At 55.9% G+C, this 12,061-nt stretch overlaps 6 protein-coding genes across 6 annotated transcripts; 3 read left to right on the top strand and 3 right to left on the bottom strand.

Annotated features, from left to right (window-relative positions):
* Positions 1 to 423: 423 nt before the first annotated feature.
* On the bottom strand, positions 424 to 2,305 carry QBC33DRAFT_349887 (uncharacterized protein). The gene is made up of 2 exons (XM_060423828.1): positions 1,587 to 2,305; positions 424 to 1,526 (listed from the first exon to the last, which is right to left on the bottom strand). Exons 1-2 carry the CDS (start codon positions 2,045 to 2,047, stop codon positions 560 to 562), a joined length of 1,428 nt encoding a protein of 475 aa, XP_060285500.1. The 5' UTR covers positions 2,048 to 2,305; the 3' UTR covers positions 424 to 559.
* A 1,699-nt stretch (positions 2,306 to 4,004) lies between these two features.
* QBC33DRAFT_605722 (Golgin subfamily A member 7/ERF4 family-domain-containing protein) lies at positions 4,005 to 6,038 on the top strand (the record flags this gene model as incomplete). Its single annotated transcript, XM_060432286.1, has 2 exons — positions 4,005 to 5,435; positions 5,506 to 6,038. Coding segments are annotated over 2 exons (1,539 nt in total), but the record flags the coding sequence as incomplete, so codon positions are not given.
* A 343-nt stretch (positions 6,039 to 6,381) lies between these two features.
* QBC33DRAFT_557331 (Pre-mRNA-splicing factor Cwf15/Cwc15) lies at positions 6,382 to 7,417 on the bottom strand (the record flags this gene model as incomplete). Its single annotated transcript, XM_060429797.1, has 5 exons — positions 6,382 to 6,435; positions 6,516 to 6,686; positions 6,771 to 7,170; positions 7,252 to 7,328; positions 7,385 to 7,417. The coding sequence occupies 5 exons, from the start codon at positions 7,415 to 7,417 to the stop codon at positions 6,382 to 6,384; spliced, it is 735 nt and encodes a 244-aa protein (XP_060285498.1).
* Positions 7,418 to 7,579: 162 nt separating this feature from the next.
* On the top strand, positions 7,580 to 8,797 carry QBC33DRAFT_349883 (exosome complex component rrp45). The gene is made up of 2 exons (XM_060423827.1): positions 7,580 to 7,837; positions 7,902 to 8,797. The coding sequence occupies exons 1-2, from the start codon at positions 7,674 to 7,676 to the stop codon at positions 8,617 to 8,619; spliced, it is 882 nt and encodes a 293-aa protein (XP_060285497.1). The 5' UTR covers positions 7,580 to 7,673; the 3' UTR covers positions 8,620 to 8,797.
* Positions 8,798 to 8,974: 177 nt separating this feature from the next.
* On the bottom strand, positions 8,975 to 9,541 carry QBC33DRAFT_532863 (P-loop containing nucleoside triphosphate hydrolase protein; the record flags this gene model as incomplete). Its single annotated transcript, XM_060427415.1, has 1 exon — positions 8,975 to 9,541. A coding segment is annotated over one exon (567 nt), but the record flags the coding sequence as incomplete, so codon positions are not given.
* Positions 9,542 to 10,122: 581 nt separating this feature from the next.
* QBC33DRAFT_557328 (uncharacterized protein) lies at positions 10,123 to 11,965 on the top strand (the record flags this gene model as incomplete). Its single annotated transcript, XM_060429796.1, has 4 exons — positions 10,123 to 10,154; positions 10,218 to 10,484; positions 10,555 to 10,890; positions 10,948 to 11,965. 4 exons carry the CDS (start codon positions 10,123 to 10,125, stop codon positions 11,963 to 11,965), a joined length of 1,653 nt encoding a protein of 550 aa, XP_060285495.1.
* Between the last annotated feature and the right edge of the window lie 96 nt (positions 11,966 to 12,061).

The raw sequence follows: 12,061 nt of genomic DNA, 5'->3' as shown, positions 1-12,061 counted from the left end.
GCATTTGATTCTCTTCCTTCGAATTTCGAGCTTCGAAATCCGAGTTTTAAGCTTCTCGTATACGGGTCAATTTCTGACAAGGGAGGGTAAAGAGCCTGGCTACGCCGAACCCGTCTCTCGCCCATTTTCCCCTCTCGCGATGGTTTCTGACAAGTCGGGCCGCGAAAAACTTCAGCATTGGATCCGGCAGGACGGCGTTTGGATTCTGTCCGAGTTGGCGGGCATCGACGAAGTACGAAGAATGTCAAAATCCTAGGTCGATATAAAGGTAGCGTGTGGCACGTCATTGACGCAATCGGCCTTGCCCGGCGGAAAATGTATTCTGATAGTATCAGACGCGGCTCAAGCCAGGAAACACCCTGAACTCCTCCATTGCCTGAATCCCTCTCCCGTCCCAACCAAGCCGGTCTAATACTCCCGCCTTTCCCTACCCCTTATCCTTGGTATCTTTAAGAAAAAAACCTGCCCCTTTTTAAGCATGATATGACATTGAAATGGCCTTAGAACAACAATAATGGCGCGGCGGCGGATAATTTTTGCGTTTTCGATAGCTTTGATGTCATCCCCAAGTACGAGTCACTCGATCCCTACCAACCCTCCGGTCCCGGGGCCCCTTCCTATGGCGTCCTTTGCTGTCCAGGCTCAGGAGATTCGAGACGACTCGAAAGGGCAAGACCGCCGCCCTGAAGATCACTCTAGGTGTACCCATCACTGCCTCGACAAGCCGCTCCGTCAGCCAACTGAGGAAGCTGCGCCGAGAGATGCTAGTCTTGGCCGCCGCCGCAGCGAGCGAGATGGCGTCGTTGAGGCGCGTGTCGATAGCACCAAGCCGTGAGTCTGTCTGCAAGGCCAGCATCGTAGTCCTTTTCTCGTAGTGCCTGACCGCCCGGTTCAGCGCGTCCAGCTCGGGCTGGATTGCATTCCGCACCTCTCGGACTAAGTTACCATCCTGCTTCGCCTGCTTCCCTGGATCCGCGATTCCGTTTGCGCAATGAGACGCGCCCGTCCGGCTCTCTGCCACACGGGATTCGAGCTCCTCGAGTCGCCGCATCACATCCTCGATCCGACCTGACGCCGGGGAGGCCTCGTTGTACGGATTCGAGTGGACGATCCGCTGCAGGTGCAAGGTACGGGCTTGGACCATCTTTATGAGGTGGCCGAGCGGGTGGATCTCAGCCGCAAGCAGGAAAATTGTGAGGTTGTAGTTGGAAACTAAGCCTTCTGACGGCCGACTGAGCTGGTTTCGTATCGTGTGAAGCAGGAATGCACCCAACAGGGGGAAGAAGAAGCACGACGCCAATGCCATAACCTCGTGCGTATACAGCTCATTTAAGGCTTCCTGTCTGAAGTCTTGCGTTTCTGGGGTAGGGCCATCCACTTCCTCGTGGGCTCCATTCAGGGTACTAGACTTTGCCCCGGCTGGTGGCCTGGACGGCAGCTCCTCTTCAATCTCATCGTCCATGTCCATCATCCCAGCCATAGCCTCTTCCCTAACGCGAATTTCCTGAGCTGAGTGGTACCAGATCCTGCATGATGTCAGCGACTCGAGACACCCCTACACCCGGGTCCTGCTTTAAATCACTTACCATGGCTGCGTAACAGACCAATGCAAAAAGACGGCCGCGAGGCCGAGTAGCATGATATCGGTGACGATAGAGCTGCCATTCTTGAAGAAGAGCCCGCCAACAGCGGGTAGCAGGGCGAAGGCCAAAGGAAGCGATGACCAGTGCGAGCCCTCGTGGTTCTCTAGGCTGGCGCCACCCGGGTTGAGGATGTCGTCCTGCAGACTGCGCCGTCTCTCGCTGAGGCTGTAGTCTGAGGTGATGGAGTCGCGCCTCGGGGACTCGAAGGCGTTGTCCATCGAAAACTGGCCGGTAGTTGCTCGGCGGCGAAACTGCGCCCTGTCGTCGACAGTCATAGAACGCCGGGGCGGGTGGTGGCCTGGAGGAGCAGCCGGCAGAGCGGACGACTTGCCGGTGGGCCCGACCGCGCTGTTGCTCGTGCCGGTCCGATGAAGAGTAGGATTACGGTTCTCCTCGGCGAACATATCTTCGATGGAGAGGAGAGGTGCATCTATGCTCGTGTCATGGAACGTTGAGGTTCTCGTTTGCTACCAAGGGCGAAGTGGATCCAAGTGTTGTACGTCACTACCCGACTTTACGTTGGGGCACTGGCCCAATTGGTAGGTAGGTAGGTAGTTACACAGGGTCAGGTGCTCTCATTCCACTCCCAGAAGCTACAACCATGAAGTATGTACTGGACATACCTTACCTACATACATGAAATCTAGAGGTAGGTAGGTAGGTAATTTCTATCTTCTATGACAGATTGGAAATTTTACTAACCCTCGCAGGTGAATTTCGTCAACAGCTGTATGCCCAGATCCACCTTCGCTACCTAGATGTAGTGTAATATCATTTCTCCACTTCAAATCTGGGGCTTATTCGGCGTTCCCGACTGTCGGGCGAGATTTTCCTACAGGGGCAGAGGGGTTACACATCTATCCGACGCTAGAAGGTACTCCAGACAGCCTTACATCCAGGATGTAGACAATATCCGAACGCTGGACATGTCGGGTCCTATCATGCACTTTGTCTGTGAGAAAACGTGCAGATACGGATCTGGATACCTTATATTCCACCTGCATAACTAAGGTAGCGACCCGAGTAAGTGGTGAGAATATGGGTTAATATTGAGACGTCCAAGATGACACTGATTGTTCCATGTCGCTCTATATATGGATGGTGTCTATAAGTGCTGTACTAAGACCTACCCGACGATCTTGGGCCATTCAATTCGGTCCAGCTCAGGGGCAGATGAACCTCTCGGGCCCTCTGTCGAGCTCAGGCTTGATGAACCTGCTAGAATTCGAGTCTCGTCAATCAAGTACGCAACGACAGGTATGTGAGGTGCCCATAGGTACCCTATCTACCTCTACCACATGGTAGGTACCTCTAGGCATGATCTTACCTTTGATAGATAGAAGAGGCACACACGCTTACCAAAAATAATCTAGTGTGGTGGGCGCGCCTGGCACCCGGGTCCAAGCATAATGTAGCCATTCCGCCTATTCTAGAATTTTAAGATCGTCACCTCATATCTTGTCGGGCCCAAGCCCTCGACTGTGCACAACCATGGACCCACGTGAGTCAGATGAGGGACCAGGGCCGAGCCATATTCTGAACTCATGCGAAAAAGAGTAAAGAAAGGGAGGAACATAGGTAACCCCTGCGCCAGTTGACCTGCTGATGTCGGGTTCCTCGATCTCATGGGGGTGGGGGTTGTCCCAGCAGGGAAGGAAAAAACGAAGTGACAAGGTCCTACCCTGGCAGCCGGGAGAAGCTGCGTAATGAGGCGCTGGGGGGCTTCCCAGCTCACACTCATCAAGGATAGGAGGCGGCAGCAATGAATAGTGTAAAAGCGACGGGACGTTTTCGTATAATATCATCGACCCGTCCTCTCCAGTCTCTTCTCTTCGACTTGCCCAGGCACCCTCCAACAACCTGCCCCTGGACCTAACTAACACATGAAGACGCTCGACGGTCCTGCTTGCCAGGGAACGTCATGTACATGTACCCACTACTAGCGAGAAATCCAGAGGGTTACGCTGACTCCCTGCGCTCGACACCTGGCAATTTCAGCCACACTGACCACTCGCACGCACCTACCACCTGCACGGCTGGTGCCAGTCGTGCCGCGACAGTCGCGATCTCGCTGGGCATTGCCAGAGACACGCTGAAACCCCTGTCTTCTCGTTTTCTCTCCCGCCCGGTCTCAAGAATCGATCCTCTCGACGACCAGTACCGCAGTTCAGCAGCAGAGTTTGCAGTTAGGAAAACACGACTTCTGCGACTGGAAAGAAAAAGGAGGCTGAATCCTATTTTGGCGACGGCACTACTGCATCTGCCGGCTTTTCCCAAATTGAGACGCTGCAGAGTTGAGGCGGCCGTCTCGGCGGCCACCACTGATCAGCCATTCCCACGGCTTCACACACGGCGGAAGCAGGCAACCCTTCGCGATCGACTGACCCGCCCGCCGTAATAAATGCCGTTGCTTCGTCTGCAAATCCGCGCGTCATCCCGCCGTCTCAGCAGCCACCCTATCCAGGCGCTTCGACACCCACCCCCGAACCCCCAATAGCCGCTGCCCGCCAACCGCGCCGAAATAGTTTGCTCCGAAGGGGCTACCCATCTCCGCAAGCCTACTTCAGGCAATCACCCTTCCGAACCCGTGGAGCCGCCTCCCCTTCAAGCTCCTCGCAACGCCCTTTACTACGTCTCTCGGCCGCCCGCCTCTGGAATCCAACCAATTCAACCCCGAGAGTGGTTGCCCGCAGGCGCCGGCCATCCACACCACCACCTCCTGCAGTTCCCCTCGAACACCCTACCCTAGACACCTCGACCGACCCTGCCGATCCTACAGGCACAGGCGCCGGCGACTACCCGCTCCTCACTCTCCCCGAGCAGCGCCAGAGCAGGCATTCCATCTCCACCCGGGCCAGCCTGCAGATCGAGCGGGGCGCTGGCCACGAGCAGCGCATCAGCCTCCCCAGGACCGTCCGCCATTCTTACGACGAGAAGCGACTGAGCGTCACCCCATCACCCATAGAAGGAATAGTTGAAGCCGGTCCCTCGGAGACCAGGCCGCAGAGGGACGCACCGCGGAACCACAGAGCCGGAGAGCCTGCAGGGAGTGTCCAGAGTGCGACGAGACACCCCGAGCTTCCCGTGGGACTCATCCTCGACAATAGCAGAACGAGTTCCGACCGACCGAGGAAGCTAGACAAAGGCAAGGGGAAGGCGATTATGGCGTCTCCAGAAAATGGAGACAAGGAGCGGGGGTTTTCTCAGGATCTCGAGCGAGGTCCTGATGCCCTCAATGTCCGCCATTCAACCGCATCCAGGATATCCGGCATTGGGTCGGCCATCTCGTCCAGTGACTCGTCGATAATGGGAGATCCGGATCAGCAGCCAGATTTCGGGGAGGGATGGGGTCCACAGCACCCTTGCTTTCCCCATCTGAATCCCCACGTCCCGATCGACTCGCCCGAGTATACAAGCACCCGTATCATCCGCGTACGCCGCGACTGGCTCATTCAGGGCGACCTAGCACCGACCTTCTCGAACCTCTACCCCGAGATTCTTGATCCCGCCGGCCTGTCCGAGCAGGAGTTTCGCCGCATCATCGAGAAGCTGAACGGCGAGCTCGTGCCGATATTCAGCCCGTACAGCTGGAGAAACCTCCTGGACGGCGTGCTCGGCCTCGCAACAGGCTGGATATGGGACGACTTTGGTCTCACAGGGGCCAAGTCTCGCCTGCGGAATCTCGAGAAGTGGATCGAGAAGTGGAATCTAGACATGGAAAAGACTGCCAACGGCGAGGAGGGTGCTATCCCTCCGAAGATTATACCACTGAGGCGGACGGGGTATATGACTGTGAGTTTTATGCCCGTTGTGACTGTCATCTTTTCATCCCGCCCACCCTCATGCTGACAGCACCGCGTAGCTGGATATTCAAATACCGGATCCTGAAATCGTCGGCCCATCATTAAGTACACCAGGAGCCTCGAGATCCGGTCCACCCGCAGAGCCAATAGCGACTTCCTCGGCATGAGATTTACCATCTCTTCTTGGGGACCTGTCCATTTGTGTTTCGCAACCTACCACTCCCATCTCTGCTTCAGTCCGGAAACTGTTATTCGTACAATGTCTTTTTAATCAGCTCCTCCGGGAACGCTTGACGAACTGGCTCCTCCATTCTTATCTGTTTTGTAATCGACACTGTTATTGCGGGCTCTACCTTGTCGTCGACCCGTGTCCTCGATATTTATACCACGGCATGAGCATGGCGTTGCTGGTTCTCTTCTCCGATTCGCTGTCGAGATATTCTGAGTTGGGCTTATTATCTCTATTTCTTTTGTGGCACTGAACTGGTTATGTGGTTTGAGGCTGCTCTGTCGGTTGTGAACTATTTTCTCTCATTTCATTTTCCTTTTCGTTATTCGCAATATTTCCCTTTTTTCCTTCACTTTTTCAGAAGCTCGGCGTTGGCGGGACCGGGTTTCCTGGTGGAAGGAAGAGAATGGGATCGGGGGCTACCCTTCGAAGAAAGGCGTGGTTGGGCCTGAAGACTTCACTGGTTGACTTGGGAAAACTAGAACACACATAAGACTCTTAATTGTTACAGATAGATATGGTCGATGAATTACACTTCAGCCAACATTTCTCTACCAATGATTCTATTTTAGGTGCCTTTAGCACCTTGCTCTTGGTAACGCTCCGTGCTTGCTCAGGGCCCAAATCTGTGAGACTGGGACTACACATGGCCCATACCAACAACCCAGTGACCCGACAAGCAATAAACAGACCTACAACCACTTCCTTATCTAACGTACTTGCTCATGAACCGCCTGTGGAAATCTGACCGCAAAAGATCCTAAAATGGGTCGTCAGTCGCCGTTACATGGCAAGGGGTGACTCAGTTTGCAGCCAGAAGTGGGGGGTGGGGGGACTCACATTGATGAACTCCTTCTTCCCCTTATTCTCCGTGCCCCGCGCCTGGTTCTTGAACACGACGTCGTCGTCCCACCGGCGCTTGATGTTGAAGTCGGGCTTGTTGAGCAGCGGGTTCCCGAGGGCGATGTCCCGCTCCCGCTGCTCCTCGTCGGCCTCTGCCCTCTCGCGCTCCTGTTGTTCCGCCGTAACACGTTAGCCCAGCGCACCCCCAGGCCGTCCAGGGAGTATATGTCGGGTCGAAAAGACACCACCTACCTCTTTCTCCCTCTTCTCGGCCCGCTCCCTCCTCACCCGCTCAAGCTCCCGCTGCAGCTCCGCCTCCTCATCGTCGTCGCTGTCGTCGTCGCTATCGTCATCATCGTCGTCCTCCTCGTCCTCCCCGGACTCGTCCGCATCGATGTCCCTCGTCTCTAGCAATATCCGCCGCCTCTTGGCCTCGACGTCCTCATCCCCGTCCTCGTCGCCCCCGGCCCCCAGCAGCGGCCGCTTCGCCGACGAGGCGGTGGCGGCGCCGGAGGAGGAGGAGGAGGAGGGCAGCGGCGCAGCGGCACCGCCGCCTCGCGTCTTGGCAAAGTGCGCTGCCTCGGCGGCCTCGAGCTCGGCGCGCAGGTCCCGCACCTGCTTGATGTCGCCATCGCCGCCTTGGCCTGGTTTCCTGCTCGGTGGGTTGGGGTTCAGAAATGGGCTTCTGAGGTTATACGGGGAAGAGGAGGGTTGTGTTTCGAGAGCCACATACCTGAACTTCAGCTGCGTGTGTGCCGGGAGCAGTCGTTGATGGTATGCGGGCCCGAGAAGGGCGTCCTTTCCGCGAGCCTGTCGGGGGGTTGTTAGCAGCTGTACGCGGGGTTCATCTGGCGGGCAGGGCTTACGGGATCGAAAGTAGGCCTGTGAGCGGTCGTCATTTTGGAAGATGTTGAGGTTGTCCGTTGTTCAATTCGTTGTTGCTATTTATTGACAGGATGGAACATGGGGAGTTGGGTGGCTTAAAAGGTCCGCTATGCAAGCAACCCCTGCAGTCATGGCCTGACCGCCCGGCAGAAAACACCGGAAAATTTGGCGGGCGTCAATGGCAGAAAGGGACCCCTCCGAGTACAACCATCAATATCAGAGCAGATTCGAGGCAAGTGGGCGGTGGGTTGAATCGCACAGAAAACAAAGATGCCTCGAGAAGCGGAACCTTCTCTAAACGAGAAGCAGTTTGTGTTGCAAGCTCTTAAAGAAAACTTGCGACTCGATGGTCGAGAATTCGACCAATACCGCGGCATAGAGCTGCAGTTTGGGGACGAACATGGAGTCGCGAATGTCACACTTGGCAAGACGAGGTATGCCATCCACATGCAGTGCGGCCTGATTCAATTGATTCTTGAGCTTACTGGGGAAATACAGGGTTCTTGCGAAGGCGTCCGCCGAAGTGACTGTACCGTACACCGATCGACCACTGGATGGGATATTCACTATCGCAACGGAGCTCAGCCCCATGACGTCCCCGGCCTTCGAGTTAAACCGGCCGACTGAGACCGAAGTCCTATTATCGCGCCTCCTCGAGAAGACTGTTCGCCGGTCCGGAGCTCTGGATACGGAGTCCCTATGTCTAGTCGCCGGGCAGAAGTGTTGGTCCGTCAGGGTGGACGTCCACGTCATGTCGCACGACGGCAATCTTATCGACGCTTCATGCTTCGCCGTGGTAGCGGCCCTACGGCATTTCAGGAAACCCGATACGAGCATAGAGGGAGGGGTCTTGACCATCTACACCCCGGCCGAGCGGGAGCCGGTTCCCCTGGGCTGGCTCCATTCCCCCTTCTGTGTCACATTCAGTTTCTTTGGCGACGAGGGGGAGACGACACTGCTGGACGCGACATTGCTCGAGGAGCAGGTGAGGGTGGGTAGCTGTACGATCAGCCTGAATCGTCACGGGGAAATCTGCCAGATCGCGAAGCTCGGAGGAACCCCGGTGGAGGCGGTGGTGTTGCTGCAGTGTACGAGTGTTGCATTGACCAAAGTCAAGGATCTATCGACCTTCTTGGACAAGATGCTCGCCGAGGACGCGAAAAGGAGAGACCGGGGAGGACTTGTGGCAGAACTTTCGGCCGAGAACGATAGATAGAATGCGTTTGGGAAGGGCTTAGAAAAAGGGTTTTGGGATTGGGAGTCAAAGGCAAGATACCCCCCTTACAACACCACCTCGCTGCCCCCTAGGCGCGAGAGTTTTGGGTACCGTGGATGTTGCCCTCTCCATCGAATACGGTCGAAGATGCGGCAATCTAAAAGCTAGAGCCGCCAAGGAGAGTAGTGGTAACCATTGGGGTCACTGTCATGTTGGGACCAATGTCCGAGTCCCCTGATAATAAAACTCCAAGCTGGTATAGAATCGCTCTAGGTTCATCCAAGCATCCGTTCCGCCATCCCCAAACGCCTATAAGAATATAGGAAACCAGTGACCCAATGACTTCATGCTCGTCTCATCTCATCACCGGCGGCCTAGACTCTTTGTTCCATTTTACCCTCGATCTCACCCAGTCCACTGCTTCCCTCACACCAGTCCCCGTCAGGGCGGAGACGGGGAGCACTCTGGAATCGCGGATGCTGCTTGCCTTCTCGCCCTCAAACACCTTCTTCACCAGCCCTTCTTTTATCCTCACCACCTCGACGCAGTCTTCCCGGTCTTGCTTGTTTGCCAGGATCAGTAGGGGCACGCCCTCGGTCTCCGAGTTCTGCAGGACGTCCTCCAGCACGAGGCGGCACTCGTCGAGGCGGCCGGTGCTGTCGTGCTCGAGGTTCGCGTCGCCAATGTCGGTGCTGTCAATGATGAAGACGATGGCGTGGCAGCTCGCGTAGTAGCTCTGCCACAGCTTGCGCAGGCTGAGCTGCCCGCCCACGTCCCAGATCTTCAGGTACATGTCCGGCAGCGTGATGGTCGACACGTTCTGGCCGACGGTCGGGACCGTCTTCAGCTTGGGCTCCGGGTTGTCGGGGAGGAAGAGGGCCTTGACCTGCTCGTGGAACGTCGTCTTGCCGGCATTGTCGAGGCCCAGGAGGATGACCGAGTACTCTGTGGAGGCGCGTTAGCAGCTGCAGCATGCACACCCCCTCCGGGGCCTGGAGTCGTCGAGTCCAACACCTTCTTTGCTCGTTGCAAGCCGGTAAAGGCCTTTGGCGAGATGGTACATGCTGTTCGGTTGGGGCGCGGCGGAGCAAACTACTCAGCTCGCTACACCTTGCAATGCGACTAGAAGGAGGGCTTGGAGAGATTTACACATAGAAGTCTAAATGTTTAGTGCATTTTGGTAGTGACACGAGCCGCTGGGATGCGCTGACTTTGTGGCACCCCGCGCCGGAGACGGGAAGCTTACTTAGCGCCTTCAGGCCAAGCCTCACTGAGGATTGACTTTAATTAGTGTACAAGTACAATAGGCTAACTAATAATAACTCCCGCCCTATGAGGTCAGACCGGGGCAGGTCTCGCAGCCGCCAGCTTCCCTACCCGCATATAGGTAGGAGGTTCCACCTACATACGCATATGGAGTGGGCAACTGCTCCTCACTATGAGTTATCTCATCGCTTGCTTTCTCCTAACTTGGAGGGGCGGACATATCCAATAATTCCCAACATGGCACCTGTCTCCTTTGAGGTTCAAGCGAGGTGAGTGATGATGATGATGACATTGTTCTAGTTGCTAGCCTTCAGGCTGGCTGACAACAACAGCTATGCGCCGCTCATCGTAGTGGCATCTCACATTGCTACAGTGATTTACTCGACGTGTGTTATCAGCCTTGGTCTACACCAATCATACACGGAACTACGTCCCTCACAAGACACCCGCCTACGTATCACCAAGCGCAAGAAGGCCACCCCAGTCTTTGCCGTTCTGGCACTACTGAGTCTGGCTACTGCTGCCTATCATGCCGTCAACTACGTGGTATTATCCTACAAGGTTTGGGCCGACGAGCGAGGTGTCGTACTTCCCAATAGGTCCGTACTATGACACTTCTCATCTAAACACTAAACACTAACAATGAATGGCAACTGACTTGAATTCCAGCTTGATTGGGGCCACATCACCGGTGACGAATGGAACAAGTGCCGCCCCTTTATACGTCAGGATGTGGCTTACGGACACGCCCATCTACCGGGATGCTCTTGAGATAGTCGCAGAGAAGGGACGTCGTTTCTGGTGGGCCAATCAACGAGCCCTTGCAACGACGTCCTGGAGCATGCTGTTGGCGATTGAAGGTCGTCGTCGGAAGATACCCTTCCTCGTGGGTTACCTTCTGCTCGCCCAGCTCGTCAATCTGTCCTTCGCACAGAATCTTTTCTACCTCTCCTTGCTCCTCACACCATCTCCACTTGAGAGTAGCACGGTCTCATCGGACTCAAGGTACTGTACCTATTATGCCAGACTCCGCAATAAGCCTGGGCACTAACACAGTAATAGGCTATCGAGACTTTTGGCCAGAGCGTTCCCACCCAAGCCAAACAACTGGTGCCCTAACCCAGCCTTGTTCCTGGGCCTACTCATGCTTAACTATGCCTCACTGGCCTTGCTTCCGGCTGTAGCGGGAGGCCAGTTGTTCCCCATCGTAACGGGGCTGACGACACTTTTTACTTTTGGGGTGGTGATTCTACCAGTTATCGTCCCGGAATCGTGGGGGACCGTCCATGCACATCCTCACAATGCCTACAGCGCTTTCACGAGCCTCTTCCGATTCATCTCCCTCGCTAGTACCGCTCTTCACTGGAAGGCCAGCATTTCCGGCGTCCTTGACAACCTCCCTAGATCGTACGAGCATCGACACAGCATCTTAATGCCATTAGGCACAGAAGAGCGTTCAAACTGGGAGCGAACTACGACAGCTGCTGGGAGGGTCCTGGGCTCGATATCAGACCATCCAGTCGTTGCTGCCGTGGGCAGCGATGTCCTTCTGAGCGCCCTTAGTATCGGGTTGTGGGCGGCTGTGCGCGCCATCGACGTTGACAGTATTCTCGCAGCCTCAACCCCGTATTACAAGTGCGCAGCCAGTACACTCTCCACCCCGACAGCGCTTGTGACAGCCGATGGCGAGAGCACAGCCGAAGATGAGCATTTGAACCAAGAGTCAGAGCAGCCAACAACGGTGCGACGTCGCGGCCGGCCAAGGAAGTCGAGACTTCCCAGTATCAGCACCCCTAATGATGCCAATGATGCCAATGATGCCAATGATGCCGTGGCTACATCCGCGACGGCTCCCAGGAAACGAGGTCGGCCACGCAAGGTCAAGCCCAACCTGGATGAAGCCCCTGGCGACGAGACTTACGTTCCCTCTCCCAGCGTTGCCGGAAGTGTCATTGAGGGCGACGAGGTATTGACAGAGGACGACTGGGAAGCCGCGTCCCTTGCATGGGGCTTGACGGCTCTCGGAGGACTGGGGGCCGGCTCTGCTGGCGTGTTTGGTGCTGAGTGTATATCCCGGTAGCTCACAGGAATCCGTTGAGCAGGCACTCAACATGATACGTATCGAGTAGGTCTCAGGGGCCCCAGGGCAGATTGTATGGCGTTTAGTTTGTGGCAA

The sequence above is a fragment of the Phialemonium atrogriseum genome, assembly GCF_030411735.1.
Source record: "Phialemonium atrogriseum strain 8032-3 unplaced genomic scaffold QBC33scaffold_7, whole genome shotgun sequence".
NCBI classification, from domain to species: Eukaryota; Fungi; Ascomycota; class Sordariomycetes; order Cephalothecales; family Cephalothecaceae; genus Phialemonium; species Phialemonium atrogriseum.
This window is presented reverse-complemented; position numbering and strand designations above follow the sequence as displayed.